We start from the raw sequence: 18,125 nt of genomic DNA, 5'->3' as shown, positions 1-18,125 counted from the left end.
CACTTTCTCCTACTTGTCACTGGATCTTTAACATGACAAAGAACTCTCTCAGGATCTGCTCCACATAACGGACAAAGCTCTAAGACCATTTCTAGCTCCGTGAAACTGAGCTGCAGCTTGATGACAAACACCATACAACAGGTTCTACTCAGAACAAGCAAGAAGTTCGTATTTAGAGGCTGTGTTTTGGAAAAAGAGCAGATATAGAGGGGCGGGGATCCAACCTATGAAAACTCAGACCTGGAAGGAAGAGACTCTTAAAGATGAGCCACAAGAAATCCAAACAGTTTGCTGAAGTCAAGCAGACTGGGGATGTGGATAATTGGAAAGCTGCCCCAATGTCTGATGAGACCACGATAAACCTTTTTGGGTCAGATGGTGTCAGGTGTGTGTGAAACCAGAAAAGGAGCAGAAATACAAGTGTGTTGCCTACAGTTAAGCATGATGTTGGGAGTGTCATGGCTTGGGCTGCATGAGTGCTGCTAGCTGAGCTACATTTCATTGAGGGAACCATGAACACCAATGTGAACTGTGGCATACTGAAGCGGGATCCTCTCCCTTTGGAAACTGGGCTGCAGGGCGGTTTGCAACATAGCACAGCCCTAAAAACACTTCCAGGACAAACATTGCCTCAATGAAATGCAACATGGTGGACTGGCCAATCCTGTATCCAGACCTGAACACCTCAAATGCAAATCAGAGGGGCGAGAACAGGGGAAAAATGGTGGCCTCCTAAATACAACCTAATTACTTTATATTTATCTATAAGCATAATTTGATTTAATTATATAAAGTTTTAGATATATTGAATATTTAAATATTTAATTATAAATATCAATATATTTTTAAAGGTTAAAGCTACATTTTTTTTCATTGAATGTCTAACATCCACAGGATATCTAAAGTGGCGCATGATATTTTTTACTGAAAAAATATTAAAGGCAAAGTGGAGGATGGTCTTGGGTGGATCATCGAAATAAATGGTCCTCCTAATTGTCAAACATTCTGGTGATATGTTAACGTGAGGCAGTATTACGTGCTCGTCCCCATTTTCACTTACCGGTGGTGAGTCTGACACAGTGGAAAAATTGCAAATCTTCTTTTGGAAAGTAAGCTTGTATGAGCGATGCAAACAGTAACTTTTAAACAGAGCGTGCACGAGCAGAAATGGGCTTGTGCACGCTCTCGCACTCGTTTAATAAGCATTGCCTCTCGGGAGCGGGTACAAGATTGTGCATGTGCATTTTAAGTGGAGAGGAAGGGTCTTTTCAAAAATTCTTGAAAATCCCCCACCCTACTTTTAAGTACATAATAATTTTATGAACTTTTGATGGGTCCGCACCAGTAGGGATAGTAGGTTTAAGCTGTGTGACACATAGCTCAGGCATCGTAAAGCCAGAGAAAGGGCTTATTCTTAACAATAAATTTTTCAGATTCAAGCCAGAAAAAAAGCAAAACATGGGTGAACACTGGTAAATCTTTTGAGTGTTTGTGCTAACTTAAGGAAGCAAATGAACTCAGAGCCCATGCAGAGTTTGTCGCTTTTCTCAGAGATCACAATGCAATGATTGTGCAAAAAATCTTGTGACTGCCCCACAGTTTGTTGCAACCTCCTGTGGCCCCTCACCCCCACTTTGGGATGCCTATATCTAGTGAACTCTAAGTCTAAGAGAGTTTGGGCAATACTGGACAATTATGGTGGCTTCAATTTATTAATACTTTGGACACAATTTGGATATTTTCACCTAAATGTTGCTGCACTCTTTTTGCTGCCAGTGGTTTAGATAATCATGGCTGCATGTTGAGTTATTCAGAAAGCACAGCTAATGTATGTTGTTAAATTAGCTGAACACTAAAATCAATAATATGAAGGTATTGCATCTTCAGTGCTGGCCAAGGACAAAATAAAACAAGATATTAACATAAATGAAAAGGTATTAATTATATTGACTAATTTCAGGTATAGATCCCTTTGGTCTTTGGCTATTAATACAAATATGTTTTTTTTTTTTTTTCGTATCAGCGATTTAATTTTTAACATAAAGTTGATCAACCTAAAAGTATGTTCATGAACTGTATGGCACATGCCTCCTTTAAAAGATAAACTTCAGCATGTCACTCTTGCAACAATTAGCTTGTTGTTTACCACTGTCTGAAAAAGCGGACATTAGGACTTTGAAAAACAGTCCAACGTATTTTATCCTCTCTTTCCCAGAAGAGATGCTGCCGACATCTCTCTTCAAAAGTGACTTAACACAAGAAATGTAACTGTTGTAACCGGTGACCGCATATGTCTGAATGTGGTGACTGTTGAAACTCCAACTACAGCTAAAGCTGGTAAATCACTGGCTGGAATTATGTATCTCCGTCACATTAGTATCTTCTTTAGAACAGCTTTTCCTTCCACCAAATTCTTAAAAAATTATATATTGATAAATATATATATATATATATATATATATATATATATATATATATATATATATATATATATATATATATATATATATATATACATAAATATAAAGGGCTGCAACTAATGATTATTTTGTAAATCTATTAAGCTGTAGATAATTTTTCGGATAGTCAAAGGTTCCTAAAAGAAGATTTTTTCACGAAATTAAACCAGGCGAAACTAAAACTTTTCCACTTGAAGAGTTCTGGATAGAGTATATGAACAAAGGAAAAAAAATGTTTTTATCTTAAATGCAAAATGTTTATATATTTTTGATAATTTTTATATAATTACTGTTCAAGTTTGGTTGCTCTGTCAACTAAATGCATGTTTTAGGGTTTCTATATTACATTTAATGACTAATCAATTACTCAATTAGTTGACAGTTAATTCAATAATTGATTCATCTGATTGTCTCAGCCCCAATTTATATATATCTTAGTAGTTTTTTTTATTATAATTTTTTTCTATTTACTTTTTTCTATTGGTCTGATTAATCAAACAAAATAGAATCATTAAAATATAAAATGCTGTGCTTTAGCTTTTTAAAATTTATTGCTGAAACAACACACGCTTTCAAACACAGAGCTTGTAATATATGAAAAAAAAAAGTATTTGAACAGGATCACAAGCCCTTTTATTAAACACTGTTGGGACGACACCAGCAGGAGCGCGCAGCACTCCGGGTTTTTATCTCTTGGTCTGGAAGGGCAGAAGCAGAAATATGAAGACGTGGCTTACAGGAAGGAAGCCTGTGGCAGCCTGATATTAAAATGGTTCAGGAGTCAAGTAGAACAAGTCAAGCAGCTTGAGGGCAAACAAAAGAGAAGCGAAAAGAAGGAGGAAAAAGAACAGGTCATTCTTAAAAGCTAATGGACTGTCAATGGTCAAATTATACTATATAATAAAATGTAAAATATGTTTGCTTTATAATCAGAGGGCACTGTCATTCTTAAAGTAACATTTAACTAAAGCTGCTGATGTGGAAGAACAAAAAAGGTTTCACGAAACAGGAATTTTACATATTATTGCAGAGCTAATAACTATATTTTCTGGTATGAATGTGGCAGTAATTTAACAAAAATAGCTTAAGCCTAAATATGTAAGCATGATATACGCATAAAGTTTATTTCTGCAATAAATCAAGAATAATGATTTCTTTCTGGTTGCAAAATACACTTTTGTTGAAATAATACCAATGATATAACATATGAAACATATAAGTAATGATATGCAAAAGTTTAACTTAGGGAAAAATTTAATCTGTTATTATTCAATTATAAGAGGAGGATAGTCGAAAACAAATTCTTTCTGGCAGCAATATTCTAATTTGGGGAGCAACTGAAATTAGTCTGTTAGTTTTAATGAAAATCAAAATAAACAAACAAAAAAAAAAAGCTTAAAATATAAAACAAACCCTATTTCCTTTCATATTCTGCCCAGTTTGTTAATCTAAAGTTTTCAACGATAATAATATATATTTAAGATATTATACAGGGTTCACACTATGGTTTATCTGAAACTCAATAGATAAGTTTAAACAATAAATCTGAGGTTATGAGCCAACAATTGCTTAGTACTTTTATAACCATTTTACTAAATACTTTTTCATTTTTAGTTGGGAAATTTGATGGATTTCTACTCTCTAATTTTATTTTAGTTAAAATATATATAGATGTATATATATATTATGATAGTGATACTCTTATTGCAGTAAAATCTTTGGGTACTCTACCCAGCTCTGAATGTATCTCTTTGAATCGTGTTTTTAAATGCAGTGCAACTCTTATTTAAATATTGATGCTCTAAATCTGTTATAATAATCCAATTTTGAAGTCCTCTATCGCTTATTGAAATACCTCTTGAATAATTTCTGCATTTTGACATGCAGATTATAGCACTAATATGTGTGAATAGAATCTTTACTTTAAGTTGCAGGGTTTTATTTGTATTAGTGCTGCAGATTCTTTTATGATAATTTTCTTTGCACAGCATGTCTGAATTCAATGGAGGATTTTCTCGACGTACCCAGAAGGACGTATGACTGGCTATACCAATCTGCACAGCCTATCTGCTGCGACAGAGAGCTTGATCCACTCTGAAAGGGGAATTGAACTCTCACAAGATGAAGACATGACATCTTCAGCTTACTTGATGTCAATGATAGGACAGCTCACTTGCAGATCGGGCATGTTGCCAGCCATCCAGCCCTCTCAGGGTCCTGAATGCTGTTTCTCAACAGGGGTCAGTGACACAGATGACATCCGGGGGAAACCCCATCACCTGTTGCTTGAGGACAGAATAATCAAAATTGGGTCAAAGAGGGATGCTGGCCTAACAGTCTGCCTGGCTATTTAATGCATGTGCACGCATGTCTCTGTGTGTTTTCTAGAATATGTCGAGGCAACAGTAAAGCCATCCCTGAAATCCACCACGGTGACAGAGATGATCAGCATCAGTAGAACAGTTTCAGCCTGGATCATGCTTACAGTGAGGGCCACGCCATGCAGAAACATCGCTGCAATATGCAGACAGAAAGAAACAAATTCAGAATGCCAGCACATTTCTGACACCTATTTTGAAAATATGCAAATTAATATAACAGTATGGATATGTCTGAAAGTAATAACAAAGGCCATTATGATGCAAACAAATAACAGCTTTATTGATTTACATGCATTTCAACAAAGTGCATGTATTATTGCTCTCTTCCGGATCAACACTTCACACTTGGAAATAACAATATTTCCTAATTGCAACCTCGACAGAACATGCAGACGCAATCAGAGAGGCCGGTAAACGGTGGGATTTATGAAAACGCACAAAAGGGGCTCATGTTAGTCGTAGGGTACACCTGCGCTTGTCAAGGTACTCAAGAACGTCGGGTAATTGGCTGTTGATTGCTGCCATTAACATGTGATGGCTAAGTGCATCTAATTCCTGTTCCATTTCCACGGTTCAGTTTAATGTCACCACCCACTCTTTCCCCTCTGAGGTGATTAGCCGGGTCTGTGAAAATTGTTCTTTTTCTAATGATATAAGCAAAATAAGAGAAAGGAAACGCAGAGCTGTAATTGACACTTTTACCTAATTGATAATCATTTATGAATAGAAATGGAGTATAATAGTATTCATTTCATTATTAGCTTTTTTTCTACTAAATGCAACACATAGCTGTGCTTTAATGCAGTAAACAGTCATTGTTTGCATTGTTTTCTGACTCAATACAGCAACCATATGATAAAGACCAGCCTTTTTTTTATATCCCCTCCTCAAAGCCTTTGTCTCTATAGTTTTAAGCTGAAACTATTAGAGTGAGTAGAGCAGGGCTCTCTTTTACTATTTGCATCTTTCAATATCAGCATCTCTGGGCACAGAGACTTGGTATCCCTTTGAGTTTTAATCTTCTCGTCTGGCCGCATCCTCGCGGCTGTTTCATTTAGGTTTTAATATGTGTATTTGACATTTTGATCATTTAGGCGCGCGCAACCCCTCCCCACAGTTTCCCCACATTTAATTTAATTGACGTGGTGCTGCCTCGTGTTGTTTTGACCAGAGAGAGGAGGTCTAGCTGCGGTGGAAGCTACGTGCGTGCACACGTGCGCTTAGAAACGCGCGTGAAGGGGGTGAAGAGGGGGCGCGCGTGCGTTGCGTAGGCGCTTGACATGTAGTAGAAAATGGCACATGGACTTCTGCATGACCACAAGTTCAATACATAAAGGGGAAAAACCTTAATTACTGAAACTAAAACTAGTATAATAAAATAATTATAATAATGAAAAAACAAAGCATTTTCCATGTTTTAGCCAGACTTTGGATCCAAATGGTTTTAAATGTCAAGTCGTGGAGCTCTTTGGACTTCTTTGTCTGAGGGACCCTCAGAGAAAGGCAGCCCGCCATCATCAGGAATGGTGCGTCTGCCATCTGCAGGCCAAAGAGGATAAAACACATCCTGGTGCGCCTAGAGGCGTACCTAAACAATCTATTAATTGTTTCATTCCTATTATATTTAATGAGTGGAAATCAGAAATTACATACAATCCAACACATATACTAATAACTCAAGTATTTGAATATTTTAAAAATAAATATATGAAAGATGAAACATGATCATGGGCCCCCAAAAGGTGATTGGTAAACAATGTGTTGTATCTGAGCATGTTAATGGTAAGTGATTATTTGGGACGCGGCTGGAGTGAGCGACTCAAGAGCAACACACAAGAACACACCATTTTTCATGGGGATTAAAACTGCTGCTTTCATTGCATTTAGCCGCTCCATCCAAAGTGTCTTACCTGGACTGAGGAGGAAAAATTGCTCAAATGTCAAACTAATTTCAAAAAGATTCAAGAGCCCCAGATTGTGGAGGTTCAGTGAAAGGTTTCTAGAATCAGGAACGACATTCGGAGCCACATCTACTGGTATCAGTTCATTGTATTTGATCCATTTCTCATTTGAGTTTCATTTTCTAAAATTAATGATTAAGATAATTACATTTCTGCTAATATTTTAAATATCAGATTCTGTATGCATGCACTGTGTATTTGAAAATCCTTAAAGTTCTCCATAGGCTGTAGCAGCTTTTTTTGGCAGGATGAGGAGTTGTGCGAGTGATGATGGACTAGTGACCTGAGAATCATATCTAAGGGCAGCCTGAAGAAGAAAATTACGAAAGGTGACCTCAAACAAACAAGATGAGAACGCATAAGACTTAGACAGTCTTACTGTCATTTTGTACACAGTTTATACAAAAAGAAGTTCAGTTCAGTGCAGCTCTCAAGACATTTTCATTTTTTTAAAGTGCAGCTGTGATAAATGTAAACATCCGACTGTATATGAGTTACAGTTTCAAACATTGAGGTTTTTTTTTTAATAACCTGATTTTATACAACATTCAGCAGTCTAATGGCAGTGGGGAAAGAACTGTTCTGGAATCTGCTGGACCTGCATCGGATGCTTCAAAGCCTCTTCCCAGAGGGCAGCAGGGAGAACAGTCCATGGTGGGGGTGTGAGGGGTCATTTATAATGTTACAGGCTCAGGACACTCGGCACTAGGATGAAATGTCTTTAATGGAGGGAGGAGGAGCCCCCATGATCCTCTCTCCACTATTCTCACCTTCTTCCAGTCTGAGGCGCTGCAGCCTCCACACTACACAGTGAGACAGCTGGTCAGAACGCTCTATGGGTGGGGTCAGGTGGGCTCTCCTCCGTAGGATAGGGTTCTTACTGTTGACCCTTTTTGAAGGTGAAGGGATAGGAGCTAGGGAGCTACAATCAGAGGAACTAAGATCAAACCATTAGTCACTAAGGGAGCTATAAGTTTCCTAGCTCATTGGCTCCATCTTATTACCTCAGAATGCATCTCCCACCTCCTGTACTGGTATAAATTCCATGCAGAATTACCCCAGAACTATTTTGTGGCTTAAAAGTTATTAAAAAGCAAAACACGTTCCTGTAATCCTGTTGGAGTCAATATCCACCCATAACGGCTACTATCCTTTTCTCAAAAGACTGTGTTTAAAAATTAATCAAACTCATGAAAATAATCTGCTTCTTCTTGATTTAAAGGTTCTTGATAACATGAAGCCTCAAAGTATCTTTTATTCAAACCTGACTTCAAATTTCTAGTCATACAAAGAAAATACCTCAAAGGTCAAAGTATTTGCTAAATTTGTGGCTTCCATTTTCCATTACAAAACACAATTAGGCTCTCGTGAAAAGTTAGAGGTCATTTTATTGTTTATTTTTTGTTATATTGAAGTAAATGTAGGTGAACACATTGCCTTTCCACATAACAGAGACAGTAAATGTTTCATGGATACCATGAGATCATAGTCTGCCTGTAAGGTGGGAGGCCGTTGTTCCCCTACAGACTGGAAGCACCGCACCAACATGTGAAGTCATGCATGAGCCCCGCTGGACTGATCATCTGTTATCCCACAGCCATCTGGGTGAGACCCCAGGCCTGCATATGTCTTCAAGTAACAGAATGAAATCAATATAAAACAAAGATGGGACCAAAAGTGTCTCTTAAAAAATTCCTGTTATTCATCCATCATCACTGGTAGAAATTAACTTCCATTTTGATCCAAAGGAAGCAGCCACTGGAAACTTTTCAATATTTTCTCATATTTAAACCGCAAACTTTAATGCATTTCACTGAGATTTTTATATTAAAGATGAGCAGAGTGTGCAGTTTGAAAGGAAAACAAGACACAGGTTCCAACATTCCTCTGGTATTTATGCCCCCCCCCCCCTAAAATCTTCAGAGAACCATAAAGGTTAAAGTCTTTAACCCTATAATGCCAAATGTATCGTATTTGATACATACGGTTTCTGAAATGTTTTGCGTCGAACACCTTTTGCAAAATTTAATGGTAAAAACTTTGCTCAAAATTATATTGTACACAATCAGATATACCTGATAACAGAGGGCAGAAGACTACACAAAAAATAATCTTGACTTATCGCATAGTAATAAATTATTAATATAAAAAATGTATTTCTGTTTTTTCTTTTTACATATTTTGTTAAAAGGCCAAATAAGGACTTCAAACAAAAATAAAAGTAATTTTCTGTTTTGTATTATTCTTGGATCGGGCTTTAAAGGGTTAAAAGATAAATTACAATTAAATTAAGTTGGTTATAAAATGAACAGATTATAGGGGTAGAACTCCATAAAATATAAATATCGGTAAAATGGTTCTTGACTCTGACTACAGTAAATATAAGCACATATCAATGGAGATATTTTACAGTTGGAGTGAAACACTTTATGTCCTCCTTTGATATGAATTTGGTTCTTTACATATTTTGTTAAAAGGCCAAATAAGGACTTCAAACAAAAAAAAAGAAGTAATTTTCTGTTTTGTTTTATTCTTGGATCAAGCTTTAAAGGGTTAATGTCACTCACACCTTCTGACATCTAGAAATTTACATTTTCTGCCCATTTCTTCTAATTATCACAAATAGTCTCCACCCATCAAATTTCATACTCTGAGCAGCTTCTAGTCTGCTAAAGAAAAACATCCCAACAGCATTATGTTGCCACCTTTATACTAGTTTTTGCCACATTAGTTGAGTGTGAAAAATGACGATTTGGTTATTTCCAAAGTTTCTGCCCCAAATTTATTCTTGTCTTCCTTTCATAACTTGATAATTTTGTGGCAATAGAATTTCCAACCCGAGCTGTGGATCTTTGCAGCTCATCCAGACCTACCGTGGGCCTTTCTGCATCATCTCTGTAGATGTAGCGTTTCCGTCTTTATTCGCTCTGATATCTGCATGGTGTTAACCCTATTTTAAAGCTCTCCAAACATATCTTGTTCTTCTGATGGTTTTTTTCTCTATCAGACCTCAGAGGCCTTCATTCAACAGCTGGTTTTATACTCCAATGGTACAGTTGAACTCAGTTTTTTAATAATATCAGAACTTTTTCAATTTTTTTAAATCAATGCTGTCCTTTAAGAAATAGAAATTTCATTAGAGCTGCACAAAACAAGATGTCGATTTGTATACACTGTGTATACAAAATAAAAGTTGTCAAAGTCTAAGAACAGAGGATTTTATTGAACAGAGCTTCAGATTCCACAGATTTTTTTAAAAATTTTCAGAATCTTTTTTTTTCCTTTTTACACCACCTCTTATTGATACGTCACAGAAAAAGCCTATGAAAATAAACCAAACTAAATGTTAAGTAGTTATGGACACATTTAAATGAATCTACATAACCTTGTTTGTATGGAGCAACATAAAAAAAAAAAAAAAAACACCTTTGGCACTTTAAATTTTAAACAAACTTCAGTATCTCGCAGCAGCTCAGATATTTTGAGCGTCACAAAGATCCAATCTAGCCACTGGCTTATGCTGCTAATTAACTTTACTCACCAATATTTGAATTTAAATGAACAATTAAGAGATATCATCAAGGGACACTAAGCACTCCACGAACATGTTCATAATGGTAAAAAGATGGGTATTAGAGGAGGCAGCCGGTGATGTAAGGAGAGCTTTTAGATGAGGGGGGGGGTCTGTCCAATTACAATCCACTGAAACTCTAGTCAGCAGTAATGAAATGTTTGCAGAGACGTTGCCATTTGTGGATATTTATCCTCTGTTGCTCCCACTTACAATTATATGCAATGCAAAGGCTTGATAAACTTTTGCAGCCATTGTGTGAATCACTGCATACCGTCTGAAAAAGTCACAGATGTTTAACATTGTGTGAAAAAGTGTTTAATCAGGTAGAAATAAAGGTTAAAAAAAACGGTGTGCATTTTGTATTTGTTTTGAAAGGAGAAATGACATAATGCATTGATCACTGCAAAGACGAACCAACTTTCCCTGCATGGTGGTGCAAGCTTCCAAATGAATAAATCTGAAGCAAAATGTAAAACTTTTACTTTTTTAACTGTACCAAAAGCAGAGGAGCAAAGCTCTGAACTCTTTAGTACATTTGGTCGCTAACACTGAAGGCTCAAATTTCATTTGCAGAGTTGTTTTTCTTTTGTACGATAATTTGTTTTCTTCATGAACACTGTTGCTGTGATTGGCTGTCTGAGGACACGCTGACACACGAGGCCAGGTCCGAGTAATTTGATCCGATTTGTGGAGTATGTATTCCCCAATTAAAGTGACATCACATAAAGCTAAGTAGTATAGATGCAACCTGCAACTTGATTTTCCAGTGTGTGGTTTTCTCATTGGATTCATTACTCTGACTGCAAGGAAGAGCAGTGCACGTACACAAAAACCTGTTCACGAGCTGTTGGTGACGGGTATTAAAGGAAAAAAGAAAAAGGAAAGCTAGTTTGTGAAGGTACCCAATACCAGTTCTTCAGCTCAAAAGAGAAACACAGTGAGATGCTTAACTTTGCAATTCATTTTAATCACATTAGTTGAAGAGTAAAGGCAAAAATGCACCGCTCCCTGTCGAATCGTCCAGGAAAACAAGTTTGCTTTGTGCAAAATATACCAGTTTCTGATATGCATGTATCGCGGACACAAAAAGAATGCTTTGCATCCTCTTGCAGGTTCAGCTGCAAGTCTGTGGCCCATTCTAATCATATTCTACAGTTCATGACGCCTGAGACTGCACAGACCGAACAATGACTTCATGCAAGAGGAGGCAGAGGGTCGACAAGTCGCACAAGCCTCTCGCACACCTACATTCATTCTACACCAATCACTTTAGCATCAACTGCAAGTCAGTAACAAGTCAATAGTGTTTTTTTTTCTTTTCCGTTTTTAGTTTTTGGACCTTTATCCTACTGTGAATTGTGCTGTCATAACTGGGGAAAAAATGGATTATTGGAAACTATAATACAAATGTCACAACTGTGCTGAAAAATGAAGCAGGATTTAAAAGGGGAGGACAAAAGAAAAGAGGGTTTCAGTCATTAAATAGTTAACATGCTAGAACCACAGCTAGAAAAATACAATGATAACGAGCCATCACACCACACCATAGCTGGGGGAGGACAAAAAAAAAAGAAAAGGAAAGAAGCGCACATAAATAAAAGTCCCTTTTGTCGAACTCATAAGGAGGTAGAGATCCAAAATAGTTTACAGATGCAAAAGTGGGAATCTCAGGTATAATATTACAAAACTTACTATAATACCATCGCCAAAGGTCATTTCGATGAAGGATGGCGGCACAAAAAACATCACAGTATTTCAATTAAATATTCATTTCTTCTATTTTATTTTTTATTTTTAACCAGTGTAAAGGTGATCAGCACGTCTTTCAATTAATCCGATTGTAGGCTCATTGGGTATAACTCTGAGGTAGGTTGGGATTTTTTTTTTGTTGTTCCGACTTAGGTGCTTCAAAAAGGACTGAGCCAGGACGGTAAGAAGTGCGGCGATGCCCACGTTCCAGCAGGGGGGGAAATGGTCAGTGACCCAGTGGCGAGCGGACGGGCGGGGAGGGGGGAAAAGAGCATCTATTTTAGTTTAACAACTAAAAACCTGTAGAGCACCCCACATCAAAGGCACTATTTCTATAGTCCATAAATGCCACTGTTGCTCTGTGCATGAGTTAACCCTGTACATCACAATGCTAAAGGTGCCTTCCTGACGCAAGCGGTCCAAATGTTTTCACTATAACCTCAAGACATGATATGCATTGTTATTTTTTTTTCTTCTTAAAGTTAGATAAAGCATTAAATAGAGCAAACTTTATAAATATCTTGTGTGTTAAAATATGTAGGCCCTTATATTCTAATTATTGAAAGTTTGGAAAAGAAGTTGCCGGAAATCATGAAACAAGCTGCCCAAGTGTTGGATGAGCGTGTGGTGAAACGTGTGTTGATCTCAGTGTGAATGTCATTAAATCCCATCAGCAGCTATAACTGTGAATCACTGCAACGAAATGCAGTGATTTAAAAGTTACACTGTAGTTCATCCCTCAACTCGAACCTGCGTGGAAAACAAACAAAAACAAAACAGCGATCATCACCAAGGAGGTCTGGTCCCTTTAGATAAGATTATATTTTACATTGATTTAACCTCATATTATTGTGAATACATAAAATTCCTAACATATCCAACAAAAAAGGGAGGAAACCTCAAAAAAAGAATACAAGGAAAATTTGAAATCAGATTTAACCTTACGGTTGTATGTTTCTCCCCCACCTCAGCTAAGATCTGGATTTGTCCACATACGTACAGTAATATATATTTTGTTATCTCTCAACGTCTCTGGCTATGTACAAGTTATACAAATACGGAGCAGGGCTGAGAGCCAGCTTTTCTGCAGTGGGAGCAGTTGGCTGGGAAGTCTCCCAGTCTCCCAGCTCCTTCCCCCGCAGTCTGCCCGTACAGGTGGCTGTTCTGCTTCACTTGCGATCGTCGATGGTCTTAATGAATTCCACCGCAGCGGTGAACTGCATCCACCAATAGCACTCCTCCCCACTCAGCCGGCTGGCGTAGAAATTATTGATGTACTGAACGGTGGACAGCAGGCAGGGCGGGTTTGCCTGGAGGGGAGGAGACGTTGGGATGAGCCCACATTAAGAGCACGAAAGAGGCTCGTGCAACGGCGTGCAGATTATAATCACAAGCGTGTCAAAAACAAAATATGCAGGCAGGTTTCTGAAGCGGCCAGCAATTACAGTCAAAGAGCGAGAGATTTTCAGATAATCATTCTTAATCTTCACTGACATGAAGTCATCAAATAAATTTGGAAAGAGAAGTTTAAGAATTAACTGCTAACTCGGTCCAATGTCAGCCAGATCAGCGGAGAAATAAAAACTCACTCTTATGAGGACGAAGACGAGGACTGGGACGAAGTCGTCCGCTCCTGGGACAGAGTCTTCGTTGGCGAGACTCAGCAGATTCATGATGGTGGAACACATGCGCAGGATGCACTGGACTTTGTCTCGTGGCGTCTTGTATGCGTTGATGGTCCTGATCTCAGCCTGTGCTGAAGGCCAGGGAGCCTCTTTAAGGTAAACCTGCAACCAGGAAAGGTTCTCTGTCTATAAAGGTCCATCTCAGCAAGTTAGAATATCAACAGAAATATATATATATATATATATATATATATATATGTTTATTTCTGTATTTATGTCACTCAGGGACATACTTTGAGAATTATTTGAATAACTTTAATAAATTAATGCCATTAAAAAAATTTATTCAAGCTGTAATCTAAACATAAAATGAGGTTAATGTTTTCTTAAAATAAAGAAATGTTGCTTTACTTGAAGCATATCTTATAGTGCAAATTTTATCATTCATCCATAGGTTTACCTTCCACGCAACTTTCCAGTTATAAGCCTGGATAAAGCAGTTTGTGGCACCTTGTCAGCTGTATTCTTCATAATAGTGTAGCTCACAATATTTCTCTCTCAAAATTCCTTTTAATTACTTTTACTTAATATCATAAATGAAAAAACAAGTTCTTTGTTTTAATACGTTGGAACCCCTACTTTTTTACATTAATGAAGCTAAAAACTGGAGCTAAATCGTTAATCTTTTAAGTTTGGCTTTTTAAGATGAATAACTTGCAGTGGCCAGACGGGGAAAAATAAGAGTAAAATACCTCTGGGATTTGCAGAGCTCTATGATTTGCTGTCACAACCTTTGAAAGCCGCTGGATGTGTTCATGGAACAGCCTGTGTGCGACAAAACACCGTTTTAGACAGCGCAGCACATCCAGACACATTACACACATTAGCAGTTTACCTGACAGAGCAGGTACAGGAGCTACTCACTGGTCTCTGAGAATATCTCCATCCTGATTGGGGTAGAAGGCCAGTTTGAAGATGCGGTTCATAACGCTGCGCTCGATGGCCATCTGGGCGTCCTGCAGCTGGTCCTCGCTTGCAAACTGCCAAATGGCATCACGGGCCATGGCACCGTACAAGTAGCGCAGGAAATCCTCCACTGCTGCAGTCTTGTCATCAGCTGCTGTGCACCCCTGGAAAGCTTGAGGCAAGCACAGGAACAACAGTCAATGCTTGAGTGCCAAAAACGTGTCTTACAATGATCTAGAGCCACTAAAAAAAATGGAAAATAAAGACAAAATGAAAGATGATTTAGGTTTTATCATTTAATCTGTAAAACTAGTTTTAGTGTAGAGTCTGGCAGAAAAAGGGTGGAAATCATGTATAACGTGTCAGAGATGTGAAGGACTTGGTGAGGTTGTGAGAATCGCTCATCTGAAGGCTGGTAGGTGAACAGCTCACCCAGGTTTGGATACAGGACGATGAAGATGGTAGAAATACCTTTAATGAACTCCAGCATCTTTGTCTCCATATGTTCAAGAAGGAGGCGAACGCAGACTGTGGTGAAGTAGCGGTTTGCCACCTCCTTGTCTCTCAGGACCCTCTGCAGGAGCCTCTCCAGGTGGGCCTGGGATGTCTGCAGACCCTGGCGACACCTGGTTAGATAAGCTATGTACGGAGCCCGCTTTCTAAAGAAACACACAAAAACTAACATTTAGTAACAATGAAAAAAGATGCATCTTTAAATACCATGAAAAACTATGTTGAGTTTCTCATTTAAGTGTTCATCCCTTTTTAAATCATAACTATACTACAATCCATCACATTTGTCCAACTGAGATATATGATTAATTGATGTTAAATGAAAATGATATACTTTTCTAGCTTTCTCTCATTTTATACATGCTAATACCTGAATATGGGTTACCTCCTGGTAGAACATTTTTTTAGTGCCTACAATTTTGTGCCTTTTTTCTTTTAGACTTAGACAACATTTATGTTCATTTTTGTATACACGAAGTATGTATAAAACAAAATTTGGTTTTGTACAGCTCTCCATTTCCATTTTCTTAAAGTGCAGCAGTGATCAAATGTGGGGGGAAAAAACATGACTTTTTTTGTGAAAAGCTCAGACAGATAGGATAAAGGAAATGAGAGAACATAAATGTTCAAGTCTTTGCAAATATTGATATGACTGGATTAATGTCTGGGCTTTGACTAGGCCATAATAACACATGCATGGCTGTGGTCACTGCTTTGGTTGAAGGGGATCGAGTCCAGCTCTAAGCCTCTGACAGGTTTTCTTCTGGAATAGTTCTGCATTTATCTCCATCAACCTTCTAATCTCATCTCAATGTCTAGATAAGATTAAATCTCAGTATAAATTCAGATTTTCTGAGCGGACCTCCAGTTGCTATGCAACTTCTATAGGTAATTCTCAGACTTTTGTTTGATTAAAAATGTAAAAAGTTCCTTTTCCAACCAATGTACCACAATCTGCTGATAATAAAATGCATTGACCCCGTTTTTATTTTATTTTAGTAATTTTAAGAGTTAGAAATACTTTAAGGTTCTGTACCAAATCCATTAAATATTAGAGACCCTTATGGTCTCCTAAGGAGTTCTGAGTTACCTGTAATCCTCTGCGATGGCGGCAAGCAGCTTCCTGCAGGTGCGTGCATCAAAACGGCTGACGCAGCGAGTGGTCTCCTGAATCTGGGCCATCTGGTTCTTATCCTGAAGGTTGATGGCCTCCGCCAGCTGGATCTTCAGGAAGCAAACGATTTCATTGTCTGGGGGAAACAGGACAATGGAGACAGAATTGATTCAGCAGCCTATTAACAACAATCTTAAACCCCCCCACCGCTAATCAGCTAAGCACCAAGGGAAACTTTTAGCGTTTTCTTTAAACTTAACATCACTCAGCTGAAAATGTATTCTTGAACAGGTTGATGATGTTAGCCTATCCTATGGCTAAAAAGGTTGGTGGTTCAAAGGACACTTCAACATTGAAATTTGAAACAATACATACAAGGACTGAGTAATGAATTTTGTTAAAATTCCATTTATAATGGCTGCAGAAATAATCCTTGAAAGGTTGTTATTGTAAAGTTTCATGCTGTTGCATTATATTATATTATATATATATATATATATATATATATATATATACATACACACACATTTATCTACACATGCAGACGATTTAATACACAGAAGGCGATTGTATCGTTAAAGCTCACACGAAGCGTCTAAAGCAGGGGTCTCAAACTAGTTCCAGAAAGGGCCGTGTGGCTGCAAGTTTTCTTTCCAACCAAGCAATAGCACACCAGTATCCAGTCATCTCATAAACTGAGTGCAATCTACACATGATGACTTTCCCTTTCGGGAAACAGTTTGAGGCCCCTGGTCTAAAGTAAGGTTAGAATCTGGAGGTTGTGCAGACTTTTAGTTTTGCCTTCGGACAGTTTGAGGAATATGGATGTTAGCCAACATTTTAGGCCAACACTCAGTTTCCTACTTTATTGTACTCAAAGTAATAGTCAGTCACGTCTATTTTTGGAAGACAAATTGCATCTATAGGTGTTAATGAATCCACTGGTAGCTTTGATAAGAGTCAGAAAAACGGGACCAAACAGTCATCTTTAAAAATAGGGACATAGGAACCCCTATTTCATCATTCTGCTTTATTCTATCTGTATTCTCTCACTGTGCAGAATCTGTTAGTTTAATCTCTAACGTTATGCTCTCGCTGCTTTTTCCTCATAGTAGCTTCGCCTCATCTGTTCCTGTTTGGCTGTGACTCCATCCTGGAGAGAAATATCAGCTGTGCTGCTGCCATCAACACCTTTGTTTAGGATGGTGGAGATTTGCCTGTTTTTCAGTGTAGTCCTGTTTCTCTGGCTGTGTCTGGCTGGATGTGTTCTCTTCATCCTCTGACATGGGGGCTGGCTCAGAGCTCGTCTGCCTGGCTGTGTGTTTCCTAGGTGGGGTTTGCCTTTTACAGCTGCTTTTTGTATCTCTGCTTCTGTCTCCTTGAACCCCAGTCGGCAGATGGCCGCTCACACTGAGCCTGGTTCTGCTGGATGTTTCTTCCTGTTAAAAGGGAGTTTTTCCTCTCCACCATCGCTACAAGCATGCTTGGTGTGAGGGATTGCCTACGAGTCAATGTGTGGATGCAATCAACTGGTTTTCCTGAGATAGAAAACTTTGAATCAATTTGACTGGATGATCTGGTGAACTGTAAAGTACCTTGAGCTGACATGTGTTGTGAATTAGCGCTATAGAAATAAACTGAATTGAAAATAAAGAAGCGTGCTGAGTGAGTGCAGACATCCTTTCTGTTAAACGGCATCTCAACAGGTGGTCGTTCTTCTTTATGGAGAATTCCCCTGGGTTTTCCAGACGTTGTTTAGTAGAGCGTGTTTTAATTTGAATGG

The 18,125-nt window shown here is 38.1% G+C and overlaps 1 protein-coding gene across 3 annotated transcripts in view; it reads right to left on the bottom strand.

Moving 5' to 3' along the window:
• Window positions 1-11,321: 11,321 nt before the first annotated feature.
• Window positions 11,322-18,125, bottom strand: part of gapvd1 (GTPase activating protein and VPS9 domains 1) — a 54,090-nt gene continuing 47,286 nt past the window's right edge. For 2 of the 3 annotated variants that reach the window (XM_038283444.1, XM_038283452.1), the window contains 6 exons: window positions 16,319-16,478; window positions 15,187-15,374; window positions 14,674-14,887; window positions 14,502-14,574; window positions 13,714-13,911; window positions 11,322-13,434 (listed from right to left, as the gene is read on the bottom strand). In XM_038283444.1, the coding sequence (XP_038139372.1) occupies window positions 13,294-13,434; window positions 13,714-13,911; window positions 14,502-14,574; window positions 14,674-14,887; window positions 15,187-15,374; window positions 16,319-16,478 (974 nt within the window). In that variant the 3' untranslated portion in view covers window positions 11,322-13,293. The remainder of the gene's footprint in view (window positions 13,435-13,713; window positions 13,912-14,501; window positions 14,575-14,673; window positions 14,888-15,186; window positions 15,375-16,318; window positions 16,479-18,125) is intronic. The other variant, XM_038283462.1, reaches the window with a different exon arrangement.

The sequence above is a fragment of the Cyprinodon tularosa genome, unplaced genomic scaffold (genome assembly GCF_016077235.1).
Source record: "Cyprinodon tularosa strain WSP-4 unplaced genomic scaffold, ASM1607723v1 ctg1046, whole genome shotgun sequence".
NCBI classification, from domain to species: domain Eukaryota; kingdom Metazoa; phylum Chordata; class Actinopteri; order Cyprinodontiformes; family Cyprinodontidae; genus Cyprinodon; species Cyprinodon tularosa.
Note: the sequence above shows the minus strand (reverse complement) of the source record. Positions and strands in the feature narration are given on the sequence as shown.